The 25899-nt window shown below is 35.1% G+C and overlaps 1 protein-coding gene and 1 pseudogene across 9 annotated transcripts in view; one reads left to right on the top strand and one right to left on the bottom strand.

The window, feature by feature from the left end:
- Positions 1-1260, top strand: part of LOC112400408 (60S ribosomal protein L10-like) — a 6584-nt pseudogene extending 5324 nt beyond the window's left edge.
- Positions 1-25899, bottom strand: part of ATRX (ATRX chromatin remodeler) — a 236711-nt gene that overhangs the window by 78262 nt on the left and 132550 nt on the right. For all 9 annotated transcript variants that reach the window (XM_024746107.1, XM_024746111.1, XM_024746113.1 and 6 more), the window contains 8 exons: positions 25498-25644; positions 25164-25341; positions 18987-19124; positions 17362-17537; positions 15874-15991; positions 9899-10029; positions 7883-7971; positions 7580-7752 (listed from right to left, as the gene is read on the bottom strand). In XM_024746107.1, the coding sequence (XP_024601875.1) occupies positions 7580-7752; positions 7883-7971; positions 9899-10029; positions 15874-15991; positions 17362-17537; positions 18987-19124; positions 25164-25341; positions 25498-25644 (1150 nt within the window). The remainder of the gene's footprint in view (positions 1-7579; positions 7753-7882; positions 7972-9898; positions 10030-15873; positions 15992-17361; positions 17538-18986; positions 19125-25163; positions 25342-25497; positions 25645-25899) is intronic.

Raw genomic sequence — 25899 nt, 5'->3', positions numbered from 1 at the left:
GAAAATCCTGTTGTCACCATGGGCTGCTGCCATGCCTGGTATTGCTAGTACTGTAAGAACAGTCTGTACCCAGAGTCTTGCTTCTGCCAAGGTGACCCTAATGCCAAGATCCACATCTTTTACCTGGGGTAGAAGGCAAAAGTTCCCACTCTGTGGCTACATGGTGTCAAATGAGTATGAGCATTCTCCACTGGAGGCTGCCCATATTTCTGACAACAAGTACACGGTGAAAAGCTGTGGCAAAGATGGTTTTCACATCCAAACACATCTCCACCCCTTCTACATCATCCACATCAACAAGACATTCTCCTGTGCTGAGGCTGACAAGCTCTGGGTAGGTAGGTAGGGTGCCTCTGGAAAGCCCCAGGGCACAGTGGCCACAGTACACACTTGTCAAGTCATCATGTCCATCGCCACCAAGCTGAAGAACAAGGAGCATGTGGTTGAGGCCCCTATACAGGGCCAAGTTCAAGTTCCCTGGCCACCAGAAGATTCACATGTCCAAGAGTGGGGATTTACTAAGTTTAAAGTCAATGAATTTGAACATGTGGTGGCAGAAAAGTGACTTAACCCAGTTGGCTGTGGGGTTAAATACATCCTTAATCATGGCCCCTTGGACAAATGGCAGGCCCTGCACTCACAAGAGCCTTGGTGTTGCTGTCCATTCCTTGCTCATGCCCACCAATAAATCCTACTTTCCTGTCTGTCAATCAATCAAAAAAAGCACTCCATTTTCACTTGCCTGTCACATTTTATTTTTTGTTGTTATATTTTACTTCTTTTTATTTTGTGTATCCCTTAACTACTTACTTCAGTTACAGCTGATTTTTTTTACTAGTCTTTAAACCTTCATACTAGCTTTTTAAAGTGACTGATTCAATTCCTCTACTATATATTCTCCTTCACCAGTGATTTTTTTTCCTTTCATATATTTTCTTATTTTTAGTTGTGATCTTTTCTTTTCCCCTTAAAGATAACCCTTTAGTATTTCTTGTAAGGCCAGTTTATTGGTGATGAACTGCTTTCGTCTTTGCTTGTCTGAAAAACTCCTTATCTCCCCTTCAAGTCTGAATGATAACCTTGCCAGGTACAGTGTTCTTGACTGTAAGTTTTTATCCTCTCAGCACTTTAAATACATCATGGCACTCCTATCTGGCCCACAAAGTTTCTGCTTTAAAATTAGCTGATAGGCTTATGTGGTTTCGCTTGTATATGACTAGCTGTTTTTCTCTTGCTGTCTTTAAAATTCTCTTTTATTCTTAAATTTCTGCCATTTTAATTATGATGTATCTTGGTATGGATCTCTTTGGGTTCATCTTGTTTAGGATCTCTATGCTTCCTGTACCTGGGTGTCTGTTTCCTTCCCTAGGTACGGATGTTTTCCACCATTATTTCTTCAAATAAGTTTTCTGTCCCTTTCTCTCTTCTCCTTCTGGGACCCCTACAATATAAATATTAGTATGGTTGAAGTTTCACAGAGGTCCCTTAAACTCTCATTTTTAAAAATTCTTCCTTCTTGTTGCTATTCTTATGGGGTGATTTCTACTATTTTATCTACCAGATTACTTATCCCTTCTGTATCATCTCATCTGCTTCTGATTCCCTCTAGTGTATTTTTTATTTCAGTTACTGTATTGAGTTCTGATTCTTTCTTACATTTTCTAAGTCTTTGTTAAAGTTCTCACTGAGTTCCTCCAATCGTTCCCTGAGTTTGGTGAGCATGCTTATGACTGTTTCTTTGAACTCTTTTATCAGGTAAACTACTTATCTGTTTCATTAGGGTTTATTTTTTCCCGGGGTTTTATTTTGTTATTTTGTTTGGACCATATTCCTCTATCTCGTTACTTTGATCTTCTTTTGTGTTTCTATAAATTAGGTGAAACAGCTACCTTCCCTGATCTTGAAGAATAGGCCTTGTGTGGGAACATTCCCTGTGTAGACTACTTGTGCCTAGAGACTTTGCCAGGCCAGATGGGGCTGCAGTGGGCACCAGTTGGGGTTAATCCCTGGGGACCACTATGCCTGAGGCTGCCTTGGTGGGACCACAGAACCTGGAGGAGGGCCCAGTCCAGAGGCAGCCCCCTGGGAAGTACTGCACCCAAGGCTGCCTTAGGAGGATAGCTGGAGCTGGAGAGGACCTGGTCCAGGGGCAGTCCCTGAAGAGTGCTGGGCCATAGGCTGCCTTGATGGGGCGGCTGGAGCTGGAGCAGATATGGGGCAGGAGGAGTCTGGGGAGGGAACTCCAAACAATAGTGATCACCAGTGCCTCCTACCCAGGCAAGGGCTCCAACAGTTCCCTGTCATTTTGGCAGAAACTCTAGGGTTAGGAAACAGATTTCCTTTACATATACTGTAGGTGCCTTTAAAGTTTTTTCACTGTGTCCCAGGGTGAGTGTGTCTGCATTTGGATCCCTCAGCAATCCATCTCCCTACTGCAGATCACTGCGAAAGAGGAGGGGTTCCCATGGATACCATGTCTCTGACTTTCCTACCAGTTTCTATGTGGTTCTTCTATTGGCAGCAACAGTTCATTCAGCCCCCAGATCTTCTTCAAGAGGATATGCATTGTGTTTAGGTATAGATCACTGTGCTCAGGGGAGGAGGTGAGCATAGGGTCTTCCTGTGCCGCAACCTATCCAAGTCCACTCTATGTTTGTTTTCAAATATAATGCTCACTGATAAAGCTTACTCTGAAAACACAGGCATACCTCAGAGATGTTGCAGGTTTGGTTCCAGACCATCACAATAAAGCGAATTATCACAATAAAGCGAGTCACACAATTTTTTTGGTTTCCCACTACATATAAAAGTCAGGTCTACACTATTCTGTAGTCTATTAAGTGTACAATAGCATTATGTCTTAAAAAAACAATGTACATACCTTAATTTAAAAATACTTTATTACTAAACAAATGCTTGCATCATCTCGCTGAAGCAAGTCATAATCTTTTTGCTGGTGAGGGGTCTTGCCTCCATGTTGCTGGCTGCTGACTGGTCAGGGTGGTGGCTGCTGATGACTGGGGTGGCTGTGGCAATTTCTTAACATAAGACAACAATGAAGTTTGCTGAATCGATAATGGCTCTTCCTTTCATGAACGATCTCTCCGTAGCATGCAATGCTGTGTGACAGCATTTTACCCACAGTAGAATTTCTTTCAAAATGGGAGTCAATCTTCTCACACCCTGCAATGGATTTATCAACTAAGTTTATGAAATGTCCTAAATCCTCTGTAGTCATTTCCACCATCTTCACAGCATCTTCACCAGGAGCAGATTCCATCTCAAGAAACCACTCTCTTTGCTCATCCATAAGAAGCAACTCTTCATCCATTAAAGTTTTATCATGAGATTGCAGCAATTCAGTCACATCTTCAGGCTCTTCTAACTCTAGTTCTCTTGCTATTTCCACCACATCAGCAGTGACTTCCTACCCTGAAGACTTGAACCCCTCAAAGTAATCCATGAGGGTTGGAATTCACTTCTTCCCAACTCCTGTTAATGCTGATATTTTGACCTCTTCCCATGAATCATGAATGTTCTTAATGATACCTAGAATGGTGAACCTTTTCCATGAGGTTTTCAATTGACTCTTCCCAGATCCATCAGTGGAATCACTGTCTATGGCAGCTATAGCCTTACAAAGTGTACTTCTTAAATAATGAGACTTGAAAGTTGAAATGACTCCTTGATCCATAGGCTGCAGAATGGATGTTGTGTTAGCAGGCTTGAAAACAACATTAATCTTGTTTTACATCTCCATCAGAGCTCTTGGGTGACCAAGAGCAGTAACATTTTAGAATTACTGTCAATGAGCAGAAATATTTTGAAAGGAATCTTTTTTTTTTCTGACCAGTCAGTCTTAACAGTGAGCTTAAAACACTCAGTAAACCATGCTGTAAACAGATGTGAGGCCATCCAGGCTTTGTTGTTCCATTTATAGAGCACAGGCAGAGCAGATTTAGCATAATTCTTAAGGGCCCTGGGATTTTCCAAATGGTAAATGAGCAGTGGCTTCAACTTGAAGTCACCAACTACATTAGCTCCTAATAAGAGACTTAGCCTGTTCTTTGAAGCTTCAAAGCTAGGCATCGACTTCTCTCCAGCTATGAAAGCCCTAGATGGCATCTTCTTCCAACAGAAGGCTGTTTTGTCTACACTGAAAACCTGTTGTTTAGTGTAGCCACCTTCATGAAATATCTTAGCTAGATCCTCTGGATGACGTGCTGCAGCTTCTACATCACCACATGCTGCTTCACCTTGCACTTTTATGTTATGGAGATGGCTTCTTTCCTTAAACCTCATGGAACCAACCTCCATTAGCTTCAAACTTTTCTTCTGCAGCTTCCCCACCTCTCTCAGCCTTCATACAACTGAAGAGAGCTAAGCCTTACTCTGGATTAGGCTTTGGCTTAAGAGAATGTTGTGGTTGGTTTGATCTTCTATCCAGACCACAACAACTTTCTCCATTATCAGAAATAAGGCTCTTTCACTTTCTTATCATTTGTGTGTTCACTGGAATAGCACTTTTAACTTCCTTCAAGAACTTTTCCTTTGAATTCACAACTTGGCTAACTGTTCGGCAAAGAGGCCTAGTTTTGGCCTATCTTGGCTTTTGACATGCCTTCTTCACTAAGCTTAATCATTTCTAGCTTTTGATTTAAAGTGAGAGACAAGCAAGTCTTCCTTTCACTTGAATACTTAGAGGCCACTGTAGTGTTAATTGGCCTGATTTCAATACTGTGTGTCTTAGGGGACAGGGAGGCCTGAAGAGAGGGAGAGAGACAGGGGAAAGGCCAGTCGGTGGATCAGTCAGAACCCACACAACACAAAATTTATCAATTAAGTTGCCTGTCTAACATGGGTGTAGTTCATGGCTCCCCAAAACAATTACAATAGTAACATCAAAGATGACTGATCACAGATCACCATAACAAACATAATAATAACAAAAAAGTTTCAAATACTGTGAGAATTACAAAATGTGACACACAGATATGGAGTGAACAACTGCTGTTGGAAAAATGGTGCTGATAGACTTGCTTAACACAGGGTTGCCACAAACCTTCAATTTGTGAAAAACACAGTATCTGTGAAGTGCAATAAAACAAGGTATGCTTATGCTGAAATAATAAATCAAATATTTTGAAGTAGTTAATATACAGTCATTTCCTCATCATAAGATGTCCTAATACGATACTAAACTAAAACACAGAGATGTGGATGCTGTAAGGTAAACTTAAATGACTTATTCAAGGTGTTGCTTCTCAAAAAGTTCAGAAAGCTACTGCAAAAGAATTAAGCATAAACTCTTTGAAGTGAAAGTGGAGTATGCAGTGAAAATCATAGCTCAGTTATAGCCATCTACTTATTTAATATCCATTTCAATTTCCAGGTGCAACATTTTGGCTCTCTAATACTTCCTATTTAGGTTTTCTTACATTTACTGTAAGAAAGTGATTTGCAAGGGGAATTCCCTGGCGATCCAGCAGTTAGGACTCGGAGCTTTCACTGCCGGGTCCCAGGCTGGATCTCTGGTCAGGGAACTAAGATCCCACAAGCCACGCAGCACGGCAAAAAAAAAAAAAGAAAAGGTGATTTATTTTTTAACACTTACATAGTACCAGGTATATATGATCATGTATTATGATCTACTCAGCCTTATATAGAGTTAATCTAGATGTAAAGAACAAAAATAGATTTTTATCATCTATTTGTTCTAGAAAATGTTTCTGATCAACTATACATGTAGATAGCTACAATAAATAAAAAATATATCCATCTATGAATGACTTCTATTTGACTGCACAGAGCTAAAATGAAACAAACACAATAGAAAAGTAGGCAAAGTTTGTCATTTGGAACCCACAGCCTTCCCTGTCTGCTTTTAAGTTCATAACAGGTAGCAACCTACTCTCTGCTCCAGTTCTTTTCAAATTTTTTCATATTATGGCATATATGGAAAGCAATAGAACTTATAATAGCACACCAGGAAAACTGGAAGATGCTATTCATTTCTGAAGGTGACCCAGCTGCATAAGACCCGGTGACCCAGCTGCATAAGACCCCATCTATAGTTCCAAGTGATGAACACATCAATACCTCAGCATACTTTTATGTAATCCATTTAGAGCACAGTATGAGATACGCTGGTTAGTCTACTCTCTCTTTTCTCTTAACCATAAGTTATGAGAAAAAAGAATATTTTAAGAAAATCATTCCCAGGAACACATAAACTTTTAAGCTATTTATTTCTAATTATGAGATGAGAGACTGAGGAGAACTTAAGTGAAAATGCAGGTCAGGAGACCAGGGGAAGAGATAACAGGAGCTTCCCACTACCTTAAATTAAACTATAACCATTCCTTTACTATTCTTAGAAAAGCATACTTTAAATCTAGTTGGAAGATGAATGCTGATAACAAACTGCCTTTATGGGGTAACAGAAGAGAAAAACAAGAAAAGAAATTTTGTAGTTTAAGTTTTACTATTCCCCTGATTTCTTAGAGAAGTTAGCCAGGGTCTGTGGTTAGGCTGCCATCTGTCTATTCCAAGGAGATACTGAAGAGAGAAATGTTTATCAAGGAATCACCAAATTTGTTCAGCTGCAGGCCTGAGACCAGCTAAGCTTGTCTGTGCACAGGATCATTCACCTAGCTGGCATTCACATCTCTTCTCAGATGGTCTCTACTGCTTTGCTCCATGATTCGCAAATGCCACATATTTAGAGTTACTTACACTGTTCTGTTTTCAGATATTTGATATTTCAAATATTCAGATATCTGTTCCCAGCACGGGAGTTCCTAAACACCCAGTCAGGCTGCACTAGGAGCATACAGAGCCTGAACACTAAACCTTCAAATGTAGATATGAGTAAAGATAACTTTAGCCATTGGGAAGTTCAATGGAAGACTTTCACTGAGTATACACTCATGCACAAGAGAAAGAAAGAAAGAGAAAGCGAAACATATGACAAACTGTACCTGACACAGGGGAAAACTAGAGACAATAAATATAGATTATGAAGAATTAAAAAGGAAAAAGACTAAACCAATGAAACTAGTTTTACTGTATAAAATGAATTGTAATCATAGTTTATCATCTGAAATGCTGCCACTTATTTATATAGTAGTTAAGTGAAATTACCCTGGTGGGTTTGAAATGGGCTATATCTGGTGGGTTTGAAATGGGCTATATCTAGGTCTGAATCCCACTTCTACCAATCATTTATAAAAATAAAGATAACAGCATTGCGAGGCTGCTCAAGAATTAAGTTAGCTAACACATGGAGTGAAAATAATACAGAGTTTAGGAATATACATGTAAATAAATGTTAGTTTTTCTTTTTTCCCTTCCTCTTAAATACCAGAGAGAGCACAATGGCTTGCTTGTAATTCAACATTCATCAAATATTTGTTATTACTTGTATCTGATTATCCTAGATGCTTACCACTTGAGGAAAGATATTCCTTTGAGCCAACCAGTGAGGATAATTAATAACTGAAAAAAGCACTGACATTACAATGACATGATATTTTCTAAATCAATGTTCCATGATAAACATAACATTTATCAGACTCACTTTCTTCCAGCTTTAAAGAAACTGAGGGATTGTTTCCTGTTTCATCCACATTTCCTTCACCACCTCCTCGAGATCTTGAATTCCAGACTTTAATCACTTCAACATCATTGTCACTGCCACTTCCACTTGAGCTACTATCTTTTTTCCCCTTTTTCCCCTTTGTTTTCTTCTTTCTAAAAAAAAGGAACAAATTCAAAGTATTAGGAAAACACAGGAAAGATACAAGTGCCAATTATTAGAGGATGATCAGCAAGTAGGGATTTTAAACATGTCAACACAGGGCACAAAAAGTATTCAATTTACTTTGTATAATCATCAGAGCTTAAACTCATGGAGGTTTCTTCAGAATCTGAAGCTATAAATTCATCCATACTGTCTTCATCAAAATATCCCTAGAGAAAAAAAAAGATGAATGTTTTAAGAATTTATATCAATTTATACTGGAAATTATAATAATGTTTATTTCATTTAAGGATAAGTTAATTGTTATGAGATAAGGAAGAACTGAAGAACTATCATAGATTAGAAAAAATAAAGGAGACGTCACAGATATGAATAATAAACAAAATGTGAAATCTTGGATTGAATCAAGGAAAAGAAAAAGGATGTAAGTACAAAAACTGATGAAATCCAATTAACATCTATTGTTTAGTTAATAGTACTAACCCAATGTTAATTTCTTAATTTTGACCATTTTACTATGGTTATGCAAGATGCTAATCTATGACAAAGGAGGCAAGAATATACAATGGAGAAAAGACAGCCTCTTCAATAAGTAGTGCTGGGAAAACTGTACAGATACATGTAAAAGAATGAAATTACAACACTCTCTAACACCATACACAAAAGATAAACTCAAAATGGATTAAAGACTTAAGTGTAAGGCCAGATACTATAAAAATTCTTAGAGGAAAACATAGGCAGAACACTCTGACATAAATCGCAGCAAGATCTTCTTTGACCCACCTCCTACAGTAATGAAAATAAAAACAAAAATAAACAAATGAGATCTAATGAAACTTAAAACCTTTTGCACAGCACAGGAAACCATACACAAAACAGAAAGACAACCCACAAAATGGGAGAAAATATTTGCAAACGAAGAGACTGACAAGGGATTAATCCCCAAAATATACAAACAGCTCATGCAACTCAATATCAAAAAAACAAACAAACCAATCAAAAAATGCATGGAAGATCTAAATAGACATTTCTCCAAAAAACACATACAGATGGTCAAAAAGCATATGAATATATGTTCAACATCACTAATTATTAGATAAATGCAAATCAAAACTACAGTGAGGTATCGCCTCACACTAGTCAGAATGGCCATCATCAAAAAATCTACAAACAATAAAGACTGAAGAGGGTGTGGAGAAAAGGGAACCCCCTTCTACACTGTTGGTGGGAATGTAAACTGGTACAGCCACTATGGAGAACAGTATGGAGGTTCATTAAAAAACTAAAAATAGAGCTACCATATGAGCCAGCAATCCCACTCCTGGGTATATACCCGAAGAAAACCATAATTCAAAAAGATACATGCATCCCAATGTTTACTGCAGCACTATTTACAATAGCCAGGACATGGAAGCAACCTAAACGTCCGTCGACAGACGAATGGAAAAAGAAGATGTGACACATATATACAATGGAATATTACTCAGCCATAAAAAAGAATGAAACAATGCCATTTGCAGCAACATGGATGGACCTAGATTGTCATACTGAGAAAAGTAAGTTAGAGGACATATATCACATGATATCACTTATATGTGGAATCTAAAAACAGGGTACAAATGAACTTATTTACAAAACAGAAATAGAGTTACAGATATAGAAAACAATCTTATGGTTACCATGGGGAAGGGTGGGGAGGGATAAATTGGGAGATTGGGATTGACATATACACACTACTATATATAAAATAGATAGCTAATAAGGACTTGCTGCATAGCACAGGGAACTCTACTCAGTACTCTGTAATGACCTATATGGTAAAAGAATCTAAAAAAGAGTAGATATCTGTATACATATAACTGATTCATTTTGCTGTACACCTGAAACTAATACAACATTGTAAATCAGCTATATTTCAATAAAATTTTTTAAAAAGATTAACATTTAACACTCCTTCCATAATCACAATGCATTCAAACATACAGTAATTAACTAGAAATAAAATAAGTTGAATTACTGTACCAAAAAGAAATAAATTTTTGAATATACAGTACGTCTATACAGATCAACCTTTTTCCTAAAGTTATCCTGCTTCCAACAGATACCTTTTGATCAACTTTAGGTTAGTTGATTTACCTTATTTTCTTTGCTAATGTAGTCCAGCTGCAAACACCAAGGATGAGTCCAGATTCTACTTAACATCTGAAAATCTTGGAAAAGTTTTGCACCTGCCTTTCCTCTTCCACCTTCACTGCTATTACCTACACCTGATCAAAAGAAAAAAAGAGTTAATGTTAAGACATAAGAATTCTCTAATTCATCCAAGGTGTTTCTAAATTAGGGCCTTAACTTTATCTGTGCCTCGGACTCCTTTGCCCATGTAGAGAATCTTATAGGCCCTCTTTCTCAGAAAATTTCAAAACATACAAAATAAACAGGATAACAAAAGAAACCCATTATACAGAAATTATCAAGATGTTTAAAAACAAACTTTTGATATAGTGGTATGTGTACCTTATTAATGCATTAAATAACAAACTATAGCAGTAATTTTAACAACTGCCTGAAATTCTGAAGCATTGATAAAGGTAAATTTGAGATATCGGTAATGACAATAATATATAGAAATATTTCTGATTTCTATTGGTAACAAAGTCACAATTAACACTAACACTACTTTGGTTTGTTGCCTATATTAATAATTGGAAAAATGCTGTATTTTTGATAGAGGTTAGTGAAAACGTAATTTTTTTCTTATTCAGGTTTTTCTTATTCAGGTCCTAGATTCTAACCATAGACCCTAGATTACAAACTTCGGCTTTAGATAAAGCCACTCTCTGTATACAGTATTTTTGCAACTCTCTCCAATTATTCTTACACCAAAAAAAACTACTTCTAAAACTTACGTTTTTCCTGTTGAAGAAAATAGATTTCTTTTGCCCAGAGTAATTTCAACAAAATTATATTTTTCATATGAAAATGAAGTGAAAATTAAATGAATGCACATTTCATTAATATGACAAAATCATCAAGAGGGTAAAACAGAAGAACAAAGCTGACTTTTTTTTTTTACTAAATTTATTTTTGGCTGTATTGGGTCTCCGTTGCTGCGCACGGGCTTTCTCTAGTTGCGGCAAGTGGGGCCTACTCTTCATTGCAGTGCACAGGCTTCCATTGTGGCAGCTTCTCTTGTTGTGGAGAATGGGCTAGGTGCATGGGCTCCAACAGCTGTGGCACGTAGGCTCAGTAGTTGTGGCTCACGGGGTCTAGAGCGCAGGCTCAGTAGTTGTGGCGCATGGGCTTAGTTGCTCCATGGTATGCTGGACCTTCCCTGACCAGGGCTCGAACCCGTGTCCCCTGCATTGGCAGGTGGATTCTTAACCACTGCACCACCAGGGAAGACCAAAGCTGACTTTTTTAAAAAACAGCATTTAAGCAATAACATTTTTCTGTCCACAGCTTTAAAAGATGTAAATTCACTGATAATTAATGTCTTGTCTCCATGAGGGACAAGAGTATATTCAGTAATGATATGAAACATGAATAAAAATGCATAAAAGCCTGGTACTGATTATTTTGCCTGATAGAGGTATTTCCACTGTGTATGATAGAAATCATTGCTGTGAAAATGAGGTATCTAATTACTTGATATACAACTGTTCATAGCATTCCCTTATAATTCTTTTATTTCTGTAAGGTCAGTAGTAATGCTCTTTCATTCTTGATTTTAGTTATTTGTATCTGCTCTATTTATTACTTTGTAAGTACAACTAAAGAGTTATCAATTATCTTGATTATTTCAAAAAACCAAGTTTTGGTTTCAATAATTTTCTCTACTGTTTTCCTTTTCTCCTTTATACTTATTTCTGATTAGTCTTCATTATCTCCTTCTTTTTGCTTTGGGTTCAGTTTGCTCTTATTTTAGTTTCTTAAGGTAGAAAGTTAGTTATAAATTTGAGATCTTCTTTCTTGATATAGGCATTTACAGCCATAAACTTCCCTGGAAGTATTGCTTTACCTGCATCCCCTATTTTAGTATCTTATGTTTTCATTCTCATTTACCTCTAAATGTTTTCTAATTTCCTTTGTGATTTCTTCTTTTGACTCACTGGTTACTTAAGAGCATGTTATTTACACATATTTGTGAATTTTCTCACTTTCCTTCAGTTATTGGTTTGCAATTTCATTCTAATGTGGTTAAAGAAAATATTTTGTGTGAATTTTATCCTTTTATATTAAATGAGGCTTGTGTTATGCTCTAAAATATGGTCTATCTTGGAGAATGTTCCATGTGCACTCGAGAGGAATGTGTATTCTGCTCCTATTGGACAGACTGTTCTACAGATGCCAGTTAGGCCTAGTTGATTCATAAGTGTTTTTCAAGTCTTCTATTTCCTTGCTGATCTTCTGCCTAGCTGTTCTATCCAATATTGAAAGCCTTATGAGTTTTTTAAATTAATGTGAAGAAATGAGAGATTTCAAAAAAAAGTAAGCTAAACAACTACCATTTATTCTCCAAGAAAGGCTGATTAAAAAGTCAATTTTTATTTTGGTGGGTGGGAACTACTCTTGTATATACCATAAACATCTTCTATTATAAAAAAATTTCATAAGACTTTCAGGCCTAACTGGCTAGTGTAGAATGTTAAAGGGGAAAAACTGAAGTCTCCTCTACCTACAGTACTGATACGTGTTAGAGCTGTTATTCTTTGTGAGGAATGGGAACCACATAAAAAGAATATATTAATGTTAGCCAAATAAACATCCACAGAAAAATGTTCTCTATACAAAAGAGAATTGACAATTATTATTGAATCATTCTATCCTAAAAAAAAATGTTTTGACGCCAAATGGCTTTATTTGGAAATACAAGCACAAAAAAGGGCAAGTAAATACATAATGACAAGTGAGTCTTCCTTTCACTTGAACACTTAAGAAGCTGAGGTATGCCTGTATCTTGTTCTGGTTTTGATTTACATTTCCCTGATGGCCAATCATACTGAGCATCAGTTAGAGCAGTGATACTCAAGCAGAGGGTACATCAAAATCACCTAGAGGGCTTATAAAAATGCAGCTGCCTGAGCCCTACTCCAGAACCACTGACTCAACCTCTAATGTGTGGCACTTAGACCCATTCATTTTTAGAGACAAAAGGATATTACTGTTCTCTATTTTTAAAAGTACAGTTCAGTGGCATTAAGTATAACTGAAATGTTGTGCAACCATCAGCACTCTCCATTTCTAAGACTTTTTTCCATCATCCTAAACAGAAACTCTGTACCCATTAAATGAATCTGACTATTCCAGTCACCTCTAAGTGTAATCACACAGGATTTGTCCTTTTGTGTCTGGCTTATTTCATTTAACATGATGTCTTCAGGATCCGTTCATGTCAGGATTTCTTTCTAGACTGTAATATTCCATTGTTTGCATATATCATATTTTGTTCATCTATTCATTACTTGATGAAGACTTGGATTGCTTCCATCTTTTTGGCTATTATGAAATAATGCTATGTAAACATGAATGGGTAAGTATCTATTAGAGTTCTTGCTTTCAATTATTTTGAAAGTGGAATTCTACCTAGAAGTGGAATTGCTGGATCATATGGTAACTCTCTGTTTAACTCTTTGAGGAACTGCCACACTACTTTCTCCACAGGAGCTGTACCATTTTATATTCCTAGCAGCAATGCACCAGGGTTCTAATTTTTCCTTATCATTGCCAACACTTATTATCTTTCTTTATCTGATAGTCATCCTATTGGGTGTGAAGTGGTATCTCTTGGTTTCAATTTACGTTTCCTGAATAACTAATGATGATGTAGAGCATCTTTTAATGTGCTTATCAGTCATTTGTATATCTTTTTTGGAGAAATGTCTATTGAAAACTTTGCCCATTTTTGAATCGGCTTGTTTGGTTTTTCGTTGTTGTTGTTAGGTTGTAAGAGTTCTTTATATATTCTGGATATTATTCCCCTTTTAGGAAAGTGACTTACAAATATTTTCTTCCAATTTGTGGGCTGTCTTTTTATGTGCTCCATTTTTGCATTCCTTAAGACAGTGTATGGATTTTAATACTGATTTAAGCTTAAAATCAGGCTGTTTGAAAACTAAGTATTCACACTTGTAAAACCTAAAGTTGTTTACCGAAGGCAGAGGCTTACATGTAAATATAAACTTCTGACACTTGATAGTAAAAAGGAAGACTGCAGGATTGTACTTTTTAGAGAACAAAGGAAAATTAAGAGGATGCTAATTTTCTTGAAATTCATTAAATTTAGCCTCTCATGACTTTAATTCTGTAAATATTAAATATATTATAAATTATCACTACTAAAATTAACATCAAATTGTTGCTAGTATCAAAAGCAAAATTTATGTGAACTTTTAAAAGCCAAGTCAAATATAAAAAGAGTCAAATATAGAAACAAAAGAATTTCTGGAATATGTAACGGAAAAAATACCAAACATTTTAAATGCAAGTGAGATAGGTGAATGACATTTTGGGAGAAACACTTTGATGGTTTGTAGTGAGAATCAAGATAAAGTAACCTTTAATATAATCCATTTAGCCTTTTATGGAAGTTTTTTTAAGGGGGCTATTAACTCAGGTTAACTTTAAGGAAAATAAAACATCACATTTAGTAGGGGGAAAACCCAAGACATTCTCATGACTGAAAGCTTCATGGCATCAGATAATAATTTAGCAATTATACCTTTCTGAGTTTAGAAGCGTTGGCAATTAGTACTTTAGATATATACTCCTATCAAGTGAAGTCACAAAGAATGAGGTCCCTTTAATTCTTAAATACTGCATTGCTCTCAAAAAGAGTACATTTTAATATCTATACATGAGCTATTAACATTTTGCTGTTGGTTATTAGAGACAACTGATTCTTTAATAATTGAAAACATCTAGTACATTCCTCACAATAAAACAAAATTTCAAATGGAGAAAATATTAAATGACCAAATTTAGTACCCTTTATTACTCAGAGATTAATGAAAGATAGGTCTGATAATCCCTCTCTTTCTCTCTCTCATTGGAATTTCTACATTTGGTTACTTAATCATGTCTGCAATTTTTGTCATTCAAAACAGAATGGTACTGATACAATAAATCTAATAGCTTATGATTACTATACAAATGAAACTGTATGCCTTGCTGGAAATGACCTCCTTCCAAAAGTCAGTCAGAAAATTCTGTTTTTATAATACAGCAAAACAACATTTCTATAAAATACAAACATTCAAATCCTCTTTTCCCCAAAGCAGAACAACTGTTGAGGACTATCATCATTATTCTACTTTCTAAAATGCACTGCTGTCACAAAGAGTATTACTTTAACTATTGATAGGATATGAAGTATCATTCTAATATGTGTGTATACACCTCCACCCTCCATTATTTTTTGATCAACTATTGTATCCACAATGGCTGAAGGGTGCCTTCTAACCTGTAGCTCCTAAATAAATCTGGCACATCACCTGGGGAAAGGTACCAGAATAAAGTGACTAACAAGTAAAAAAAAATCAATCCAGATCAAACAGAAACTAAAGTTTTGCTCTGTGAACAGTGACAACCTTGGGCACACAGACACACACAAACACACGAGTTTACTGATGATGAAACAATATCTATTCATTGTATTTTTAAAAAGCACATAGAAAATAGTACAAAATAAAGTTCTGCATAATGTCATCACCCAGAAAATAACCTATTATTAACATTTTTGTGTATTTTAGGCATTTGTGCATATTTTTACTGTAACATTGGGACATAATATGTGCGCTGCTTTGTATTTTGCCTTTTTTTCCCTTCAAACTTTGTCAATTTGATACCTAAGAAATGATTTCATAAATTTAATTTACAGGTTTTTTATTATTAATGTGGTTGGATATTTTTTAATAATACACCGGAATTTTATTTATCTTGGATATTAGTTTTTTTAATTAGAAATATTTTGTGCTTTTACAATATAAACATACCCATTTTATGCAAATGCAAAATTGCAAAAGAACAACTGACATGGTGAAATTATCAAGACAGCATTCTTCAGAAAAAGAATGCTTTAAGAGAGAAAACAATAAGCTAAGTGTATTTGTTACCTGTCAAGTGATCTAAGTAGTACTGATAGAGTTTGCACTGAATAGGAGTCATTCTCACAGCTAACACGTATTCATGTTTTGGAGGCAAGAACTTTGTTAATGCTGTATAATCTTTCCTCTGCAATTAATAAAAAGAGAATGAAAATTAGTTAAATATATGACAGTAACTAACTGTTCTAAGAATTATCATTGCTTGCAACTAAAAAAATGTACATAAATAAATAGGTACCAGACATATAAGAAAACATTTACTTAAACATATTTACCCTCTTTAATCACACAATGATCCCATATAATTGTAGTTAATGTATTTCATGTGACTATACAATATGACGCACTGGTAAAAAGATACTGCAACACACCAGGCAGGTTTTAAATTGAAGTGGCCATATTACCAAGTGAGCAATTTAGGTTTTCAAATGGTCTCCTCTATATAGAAAAAAAGAAAAGAAAAAAAGGTGGGGAGGGGATATAGTAGGTAGTGCTAGCAAAAAGACTTGCTTTAATCATACAGTAAAACCGTTGAATCAAAGTTTGATGCAGTCTGGGTTATCCTTTGGGTAAGATGTGCCAACATGCCGGAGGATAACACATAATGTCAGGGGGCATGTTTGCCCAACTGAGAAAACAAGCCAAGTATAGGCACCCTTGAAACCATTTAACATAGGAACAGGAAAGAAAGAACACTAATGTGCTAGATACAAATGACTACCTAAACAAGAAAAACGCTGCCTAAGTAGCAGCAGTAATACAGAAATACAGTACCTGCTAGTACCTCTGGCTAACCTGAACAAACAGGATGATTTCACCTTATGTAATGGTAGTATATTCAGTCAAAATGATAGCCTGTCTCATCTGTTGCATCTTTTTTGCTACCATTAATATCTAGTGTCTTAAGAAAAATACAGAACTAAGATAAAATGCAGACTGACCAACTGGTCAGTCTCTACATACTTATCTACTCATTTTAACAAAGGTTTACTGAAGATCTGTGTGTAAACAACACTATTAGCCCATTAAGGTTACTGTATGTACTTGGAATTAATAAAACTGTTTCTTCAGGATTACATTAATATGGCTTCACTCATAATTCATAATTGCCTTTCCTAAAACCATTTCAAACAAATGAGGCTTGGAATACTATACTATAGAATTAGGTGAGCACAGAAATTTCTTAATCATAATAGCTGTGTTCCTTTTACATACTCCCTATCTTAAGGATGAGAAAATCTAAACATGAACATATTAACACATGAAGTTACACACCCAGCAAATGAATTAATCAATTATGTTCTAAACCTCTCAAGGCAATTTTTTTAAAGTTCAATGCTGCATAAACTTTGGAAGAGACTGCAAAGAGATTTAACTATAAAACTATTGATACATGCTGAAAGGAGAAAGAAAACACAAAGTTTGAATTCAGAAAACATTTTGAGATTGCAATATACCAAAGTAACAATATTTTATTACTGTGGAATGTACTTGTACCTGAACACATCCAGCTAACATTTCATAGAGAATGTGAGCACGTTTTTTCATTACTCTGACATCTACCATGGTAGAATCTGCACACTGACCATTTTGGATTGGATTTATAAATCGATTCCTGAACTCCTTAATGGATCCAAGCAAATTTTCTTTGATAAAGTTAACCATGCAATGATCTAAGAAAGAAGATATTAGTTCATTAACAACAGTAATGGCTAAAAGAACTGAGAACAATTCTCTGATAAAATGCTCGTGTCTAAAAGGCATGCCATGGAAGCATTACAATTAAGCTACAAAGAAAGAACACCAAACTGAGTGTAGACTAATACTGGTTATCAGTACGATTTAGAACTGGATTACCTAAATCAGATGAGAAACTCAAATAAAACCCATCCCAAAATTCTAGACATCATTGTTTAAGAAAACACCAAAGAACATTTTATTTGAACTCACTAGTCTTTTTAATAGATACTGAGTATAAAACAACTGCTCTATAATTCTAACCATGATTTTATGGTCAGCAAGGGAATCTCGTGAAAAAAACATAGATACTGAATCAAAATAATAAAATCAGGTAATAAACGACTATATCAAATTTTGTATTAACTGATTTAGTTCCAGAAATCCTTAACAGAGTAATCAGTTGCCCTATACTATACAGGACCACAATGTGAAACAGGGCAACAGTCTATAAATGGGGCAACAGAAAAGCGGGAAACTGGAACAGACAAAAATAAAGATAAAATATAGATACATATTATAGATAAATATAAACAAGGACAAAGTGAGACAATAACCAGTATTACAAATAATAAAATAGAAAACAGTAACTATAAATACACCAAAAGAATATAAATAACATAAAAATAACAAAAAGCCATTAGAACAGATTACAATGGGAAATTTCAATTTGTTATTTGCTGAGTAACTCATGTTCCCTCTTTAGTGTTACCGCACACATATGAAAATAAGGCAAATTCACAAGTCACTTCCCTGGGTTCACATCATCTATCCTCAGCCTCAGCAAACTGTATCTTGACATCAATTCAACATAGCTCTCCTCCAATCTCCACCTTCCTAAAACTTTCATGCTTAGCATTTCTTTTCAATTTCCTATCAGTACCTCCTCCAAAACTGGATATATTTTATTACAGTATCTCCTGAATAGTCACAAATGCATTTGTATTTTTTAAGCAATCATTAAGACTTCTGATACCTTGCATATACTTTAAATTCTATATTTGTATTTGAACACTCATAATGGCACACCTCTTGATTATGGTTTACCATTTATATTTATAAAACATTCCACTTGATGGGCTTCCCTGGTGGTGCAGTGGTTGAGAGTCCGCCTGCCAATGCAGGGGACACGGGTTCGTGCCCCGGTCCGGGAGGATCCCACATGCCGTGTCAAAAAAAAAAAAAAAAAAAAAAAAAAAAACACAAAAAAACCCCATTCCACTTGAAATGAATGGTATACTTTCACAGTAGACTAAGAATGGCCTATGTAGTTCATGGTCAGAGACTATACTAGAATAAACTAAAGATAGGCAGATGGCGATGTGGCAAAAATATATCTGAGGCAATGCCAATACTCTATCGCATAACTACAGATATTGACTCACACTCAATTAGGTTATTTTGAAGTGGGGTTCCCGTTAAAATAATCCTCCTCCTTGATCGTATAGAATTCATAGCTTTTGAAACAGCAGATGCTTCATTTTTTAGAATATGGCCTTCATCACAGACAACAAAGTCAGGGCCTAGAAAAAACAACATTTAACATATAATAAAACTAAAAATATAATCCATTTAAGTTAAGTTAATCGTTTTACAGTGCTGCTCTTGTGGAAAGATAAAACAACATCCTGATAAGTTATATTTTATCTGTATATGGTTAATGTGGCTCTCACTAGTATTAATTTTATTAGAGTATTAAAGTACTACTATGGATGGTACTTAAGGTTCTCTGAGAGTACAAAAATAGGCAAGAATAGAAATAATCACACAGATGAAAAGATCCCAAGAGATCTGGGGTATCTGAAAAAAATAGTATCTTTTACAAATGAAAAACAGTATCTAAAGATACATTTCAGCACTAATGTATCAAGTTAAAACTATCAACTGATATGTTTATGTACAGCTGATTCACTTTGTTGTGGAGAAGCTAACACACCATTGTAAAGCAATTATACTCCAATAAAGATGTAAAAAAAATTTTTAAAAACCTATCAACTGAGACTAAGAGCAATTTATATATACATGAAATGACAAATTTCAAAAGTTACATTTTAAGAAATAATATGTAAATCACAATAGGCCAAGTAGTATTTCCCATTTGACTTATTCCTAATAACTAATACCCATTGTTGGCGAAAAATTTAACTGATAAAGGACCGCTAAACCGATTGTTACATGGGTATTGGGGTTGGGGGGAAAACACTTTCCAAGCTGTAAAAGATCTCTTAGCTGAGAGTGACTCTTTCAAAAGAAATACATATTATTATTTTATGAAAATAACCATATGTATTCTTTGCTAAAGTATCCTATAAACACAATTTGCTTGCTGCTTAACGTACACACAAATTACTTAAATATTGATTTAAACAATAGCAGTTGTCAAATTATCCCCTATATGTTAGGCATTATAGAAAATGCATCTTCTACATGATTTCAAAAGTAACTGCTTCAGCATGCCTGATCAAATAACACAATTGCTATTCAGTATTTAGATGGGGCTACATGAACAGTAAGACATTTTTAAATTACTAATTGACTTTCTAAAAACTAAAATATGTATCTTGCTTTGTAAATTACCTTTTACACAAGTGATTTAAATGATTTCTACCACCTAATATTCAGTGTTCATGAGGGTGTGGTGAAGCAGGTACTCTCATATACTCTTTGTGGAAGTCTAAATTAGTATCAAACATTTTGGAAGACAATTTTACAGTATCTCTTAAAATGTAAAATATGTGCACCCTTGACCCAAATTTCAATTTCTAGGAATTTATGCTTAAGATATACTTCCACGAGTACCCCAAGATACATAAAATATTCTCTGAAGTATTGTTTGTTTACGGTGGAAAATTGGAAACAACTTAGAAGATTGGCAAAGGGGGTTAATAAAACTATGCTATAATGGAATGTCACAGAACTAAAATTAATGATGTAGATTTCTATGTAATAACCTTGAAAGATATGCCAAATATGTTCTTTATATTATTAAACAAAAAGAAGAGTTTCAATACCTATATTATGATCCCATTTGTATTTAAACAACCACCTCAAACAGGGTGATTTTTATCTACATATACATATATGTAGTAAAGTAAAGAATTAATCTGGCCCAAAGAAAAGTTTAGCCTTTGCCTCCACCTCTAGGGAGGTAACCTAAACTCCTGGAATGTCTGACCTGATAAAAATATCTCTGTTCACCTGGATGGCTTGGGACACATTAGATAGTCTATGCTAACATGATGTGGGGTGAAGGGAGAGCAGCTTTGGTCATGTGGCATCTTCTCAACTTCTGGAGGAGCTAGAGACTAAGATCACCTGCATGGGTGGTCAACCATGTCTATGTGACCAAGCCCAAACTCTAGACACCAAGGCTCAGATGAGTGTGCCTGGTTGGCAATACTCCACGTGTATTGTCACACATCACTTCTGGGAGAAGTAAGTGCTGCCTGCATGATTCCACTAACAAACTGGGTGTGGAACTCTCCTGGGCCCTGTCCTATGTGCCTTTTCCTGTGGCAGATTCTAATCTGTATCCTTTCACTGTAATAAACCATAACCATGAGTATAAAGGCTTTTCTGAGTTCTGTGAGTCCTAGTGAATTACTGAACCTGAGAGTGGCCTTGGGAACATCCAAATATTGCAATATAAAATACATGCTTGCAAAAAAATATATAATTTAAAAATGGGCAGAGGATCTGAAGAGACATTTTTCCAAAGAAGACATACAAATGGGCAACAGGTACATAAAAAGCTCCTCAACATCACTAATCATCAGGAAAATGCAAGTTAAAACCACAATGAGATATCACCTCCCACCTATCAGAATGGCTATGATAAAACAAACAAACAAACAAAAAAAAACGAGAAATAACAAGTGTTGGTGAGGATGTGGAGAGAAGGGCACCCTTGTGCACTGTTGGTGAGAATATAAATTGTTACAGCCACTATGGAAAACAGTAAGGAGGTCCCTCAAAAAACTAAAAATAGAACTACCATATGATCCAGCAATTCCACTACTGGGGATATAACTGGAAAAACTGAAAACAATAATTTGAAAAGATACACACCCCAAGGTTCACGGTGCCACTAATTGCAAGAGCCAAGATATGGAAGCAGACCAACTGTCGACAGATGAAAGGATAAAGAAGATGTCTCTCTCTCTCTCTCTCTCTCTCTCTCTCTCTCTCTCACAAACACACACACACACACACACACACACAGAGAAATGTTACTCAGCTATAAAAAAGAATGAAATTCTGCCCTTTGCAGCAATATGAATGGATCTAGAGAATACTATGCTTAGTGATATAAGTCAAACAGAGAAGGACAAATACTGTATGATAACACTTACATGTGGAATCTAAAAAACAAAACAAACAAATGTATATAGCAAAACAGAAAATGACTCACAGATATGGAAAACAAACTAGTGGTTACCAGTGGGGAGAGAGAAGGGGGGAGGGGCAAGATAGGGATATGAGACTGAAAGATACAAACCACTATGTATAGAACACATAAGCAACAAGGATATATTGTATAGCACAGGGAATTATAGTCATTATCTTGTAATAATTTTTAATAGAGTATAATCTGTAAAAATAATGAATCACTATGCTGAACACCTGAAACTAACATAATGTTGTAAATGAAGTATACCTCAATTTTTTAAAAAAAACATTAAACTCTACATTACAAAGAATAAACTTTAATGTATGCAAATAAAATGAAGGAACTGACCTATGTAACTTTAGAAATGATGCTTGGAAATTATAAAGCTACAGACAAAAGCAATCATACATAAGCACTGTACTCTAGTTGGTAAATTTGTTTCTCACGAGGGTATAGGTTAATAATTCTAAAACTACTTTACATATAAGATGAGGCTGAATAAATAATAAATGGATAGTGGATGGTTGAAGCCAAGATTCTCACTGTTGAAAAAGACAAGTAACAGAATAACAAAAAAAGACTAAAATGAACCCTATGATACTGAATTAGAGTCAAATATATCATTATGACATCAAGTTTATGTTTATACACACACACACACACACACACACACAGATAGATTTGTGTATATACCTGGATTTGTAGACCTATCACCTAGTTCTGTCTGCTGAGTGAACCTAGAAGCAATGACACTGCAGTAGCAACAAACACACCCAGTGCCCAGATCTTGGTTCGTAAACACCATTTTTCAGTGAAAGGAACCACGCATGGTTCCTTGTTGAAATGATGGACTCCGGGGCAAGGACAAATTAACATGATCCTAGAGCATACTACCAGAAAGTAATGAAGTGCTCAAAAAAATCAAAAGGATGAAACATCAAAGGGATATAGGAATCAATCTGAAAGAGCTCCCAGTGGACAAACTGGAACAATCTGAGCAACAAAATAAATAATACAGTGCTAGTTCTAACATATAAACTAATAATAGATGATTAATCTATCCTGATATAAATGACTGATTAAATAAATGGGTAAGAAGTGACAAATCTTTCTTAAAGAAAAATTCCAAATTTAAGTGTAGCCCACTATAAGAGATGGAGCTTAATTTTTGCCCTCCCCCCACTTGGATGGGCTAGACTTAGTGACTGGCAAAGAACAGACACAGGTGAAAACAGTAACTCTACAGCAGAGAAACCTGGCAAACACTACCTTAACCAAGTGATGAAAATTAACATCACTAGTGATGTCATGTGGATCTAATTTACCCTTGATATAATGTGAGGAGAAGGATACTACACCTCTAGTACATTATTTCAAAAACCTATAACCCCAGTCTAATTACAAGAAAAACAACAGATACTAGTGAACATCCTACAGGATACTTTAACAGTACTCCACAAGACTGACAAGATAACAGAAAATAAAAGAAAGACTAAGAAACTGTCACAGACCAGAGGAGACTGTGGAGACATTACAATTAAATGCAATGTGGTACCCTGGATGAGATCCTGAAACAGAAGGTGAACAGTAATATTAAACTGGTAGAATTCAAATAGAGTTTGGAGTTTAGTTAATAATATACAAATTTCTTAGTTTTGACAAATCTGCCATGGCAATGTAAGATGAACAGTGCGGGATTTGGGTTCAAGGTAAATGGGAGTGTTCTTTACTATCATTCAACTTTTCTGTAAACAAAGAAAACACAAAACTTTCCAAAATAATTTTTTTAAATGTCACTAAATGACTTACATGGAAATAACAAACATTACTCTTCATGTTATGAGCTTTAATTTCTTTTTAATTCATTTCCTCATGATCACCATATTAAGCATCTGAAACTTGTTTAAACTGTTCCAAGGAAACCTTCTGAAAAACATGCTATTCACTAGCTCATAGCTCTCTGACAACAAAACCACCACAGGACTTCTAGACGACTATTTTAATCATGAGAAAATGATAAACTTATTATTAGGCCTTAACACTTACAATGGCAATTAGTTTGGTACATGCTAATTACATCATTATCTAAAAAAAAGAGGCAAAAGTGTACGAACTTTCAGTGATAAGATTTATAAGGTCTGAGGACCTAATGTATAAATAACATCGTAATAACATGGCAACTGAAAACAATGTATTGTAACTGAAATCTGCTAAATGAGTAGAGCATAAATGTTCTAAACAAAAAAGAAAAAGAAAACTAAGTGAGGTAATGATGTGTAACTCAAAGGGGGTTATTCTTTCACAGTGTATACATATATCAAATCATCACATTGTACACTTTAATTATGTTACAATTTTACTTCTCAATTAAACCTCAATAAAGCTGAAAAAATAAATTAAAAGTAGAATTATAAAGGGGCAAAGCCAAGGATTCTTGGATTAAATAATTCTAAATTATTTTGGCAGTGAAAAATTGGACTTTCTCAACAAACATCTAAAGCCTTCCCAAAAAAAAAAAAAAAAAAAAAAAAAAATCTTAAAGCCTCAACAGTGTCTTAAAGTAATTAGATATGACAAACTGAAGTTTGATAAGGAAAAAATATAGAATACAAACAACTAAATATTAATTGGTTCTGTGGATCGTACAACTTGCTGCTTTTACAAGTCGCAAGTAAGAATCAAATATTTGGATCTTGCATCATGAAGATTACTGTTAGAAGGAATGACAACATTGCAAATATTAACCTTCCACAGTGATGACTATTTAAAAGACAGAAAAAATGCAGCCAATTCTTCTAATGACATAAAGTTGGGAAAGAAACGTAAAGAACTGTTTTCAGAGTATGGAGAGAGCTCTAGTAATCATCTAATATTCAGAAAGTCAGAAGAATCTGCAATTGTGACACAGGTACCTGGTGGATTTTTAATCATTTACAAGGTCTCCCCTGAAAACCTTAAACACTTCCAGACTCAGCAAATGAATTCTGAACATCTGGCAATATTAAGGGTGATTTCATCTTAATGAAATTATACTAAGAAACAAACAGAAGGCAAAAACCTGAATGATACACAAAAACCAGCTACTCAGTAGTTGGTCAATTAGTATTTGTTAAATATAAGCATATTTTTCATTCAACTTGTTTCTTTATCTCAGTGCCTGTTAATATCTTACCTGGATCAACCAAAGCTTTGTTAAATATTTCTTTAAGTTTCCTACTCTTCACATTCCTTCCTTGAGCAAGATTTCTGTACATCTCATAGCCTATGATCATAACACCACCATCTTCTTGCCATCTCTGCAGCATGTAGCTTCTCTCCTGAGGACGTTTCACAGTTGCTAATTCAGAGACCTTTTGTGAGGAAATAAAGATTTTTTAAGGTAGGAATGTATGAATACTAAATATCCCCACTGAAATATGCATCATTGGTAATTAAAAATCTTTTTATTTTACTATATGAATTTCATGCAGTTATTCTGATAATAGAAAACATTCTAAATATGATACCTCAAGCTTCTCATCATCTTTTAATCCCTCTTGCCACTTCTCAAATTCATTCATCCAATTCAAAGCAGTATTAAGAGGACAAACCACTAAAGCTGTGCTGAAATCCAATTTGTCGCACAAAAGAACCGTATGAAGAAAGCTTACCACCTACAAGAAAACAAATTAAGTTGCCACCTTCATTTAAATATCTGCAAAAAAAGTAAAGCTCCATGATTCTATGATCGGTAATAATAATATGAATATAAAAAGTAACCACACCAAAACAGCTACTAAGTCCCTAGTCCCCAGAGAACATCCCTACGATCTTCAGAAAATACCACTGCCCATTTAGAAGAGAATTATGTTACCGAGTATTTTTCTATGTAGTGTTCTGACTCACTGAATCTATAGTAATTGTCTTAT

Source organism: Neophocaena asiaeorientalis, unplaced genomic scaffold (assembly GCF_003031525.2).
Source record: "Neophocaena asiaeorientalis asiaeorientalis breed wild unplaced genomic scaffold, Neophocaena_asiaeorientalis_V1.1 scaffold51, whole genome shotgun sequence".
Classification (NCBI taxonomy): Eukaryota; Metazoa; Chordata; class Mammalia; order Artiodactyla; family Phocoenidae; genus Neophocaena; species Neophocaena asiaeorientalis.
Note: the sequence above shows the minus strand (reverse complement) of the source record. Positions and strands in the feature narration are given on the sequence as shown.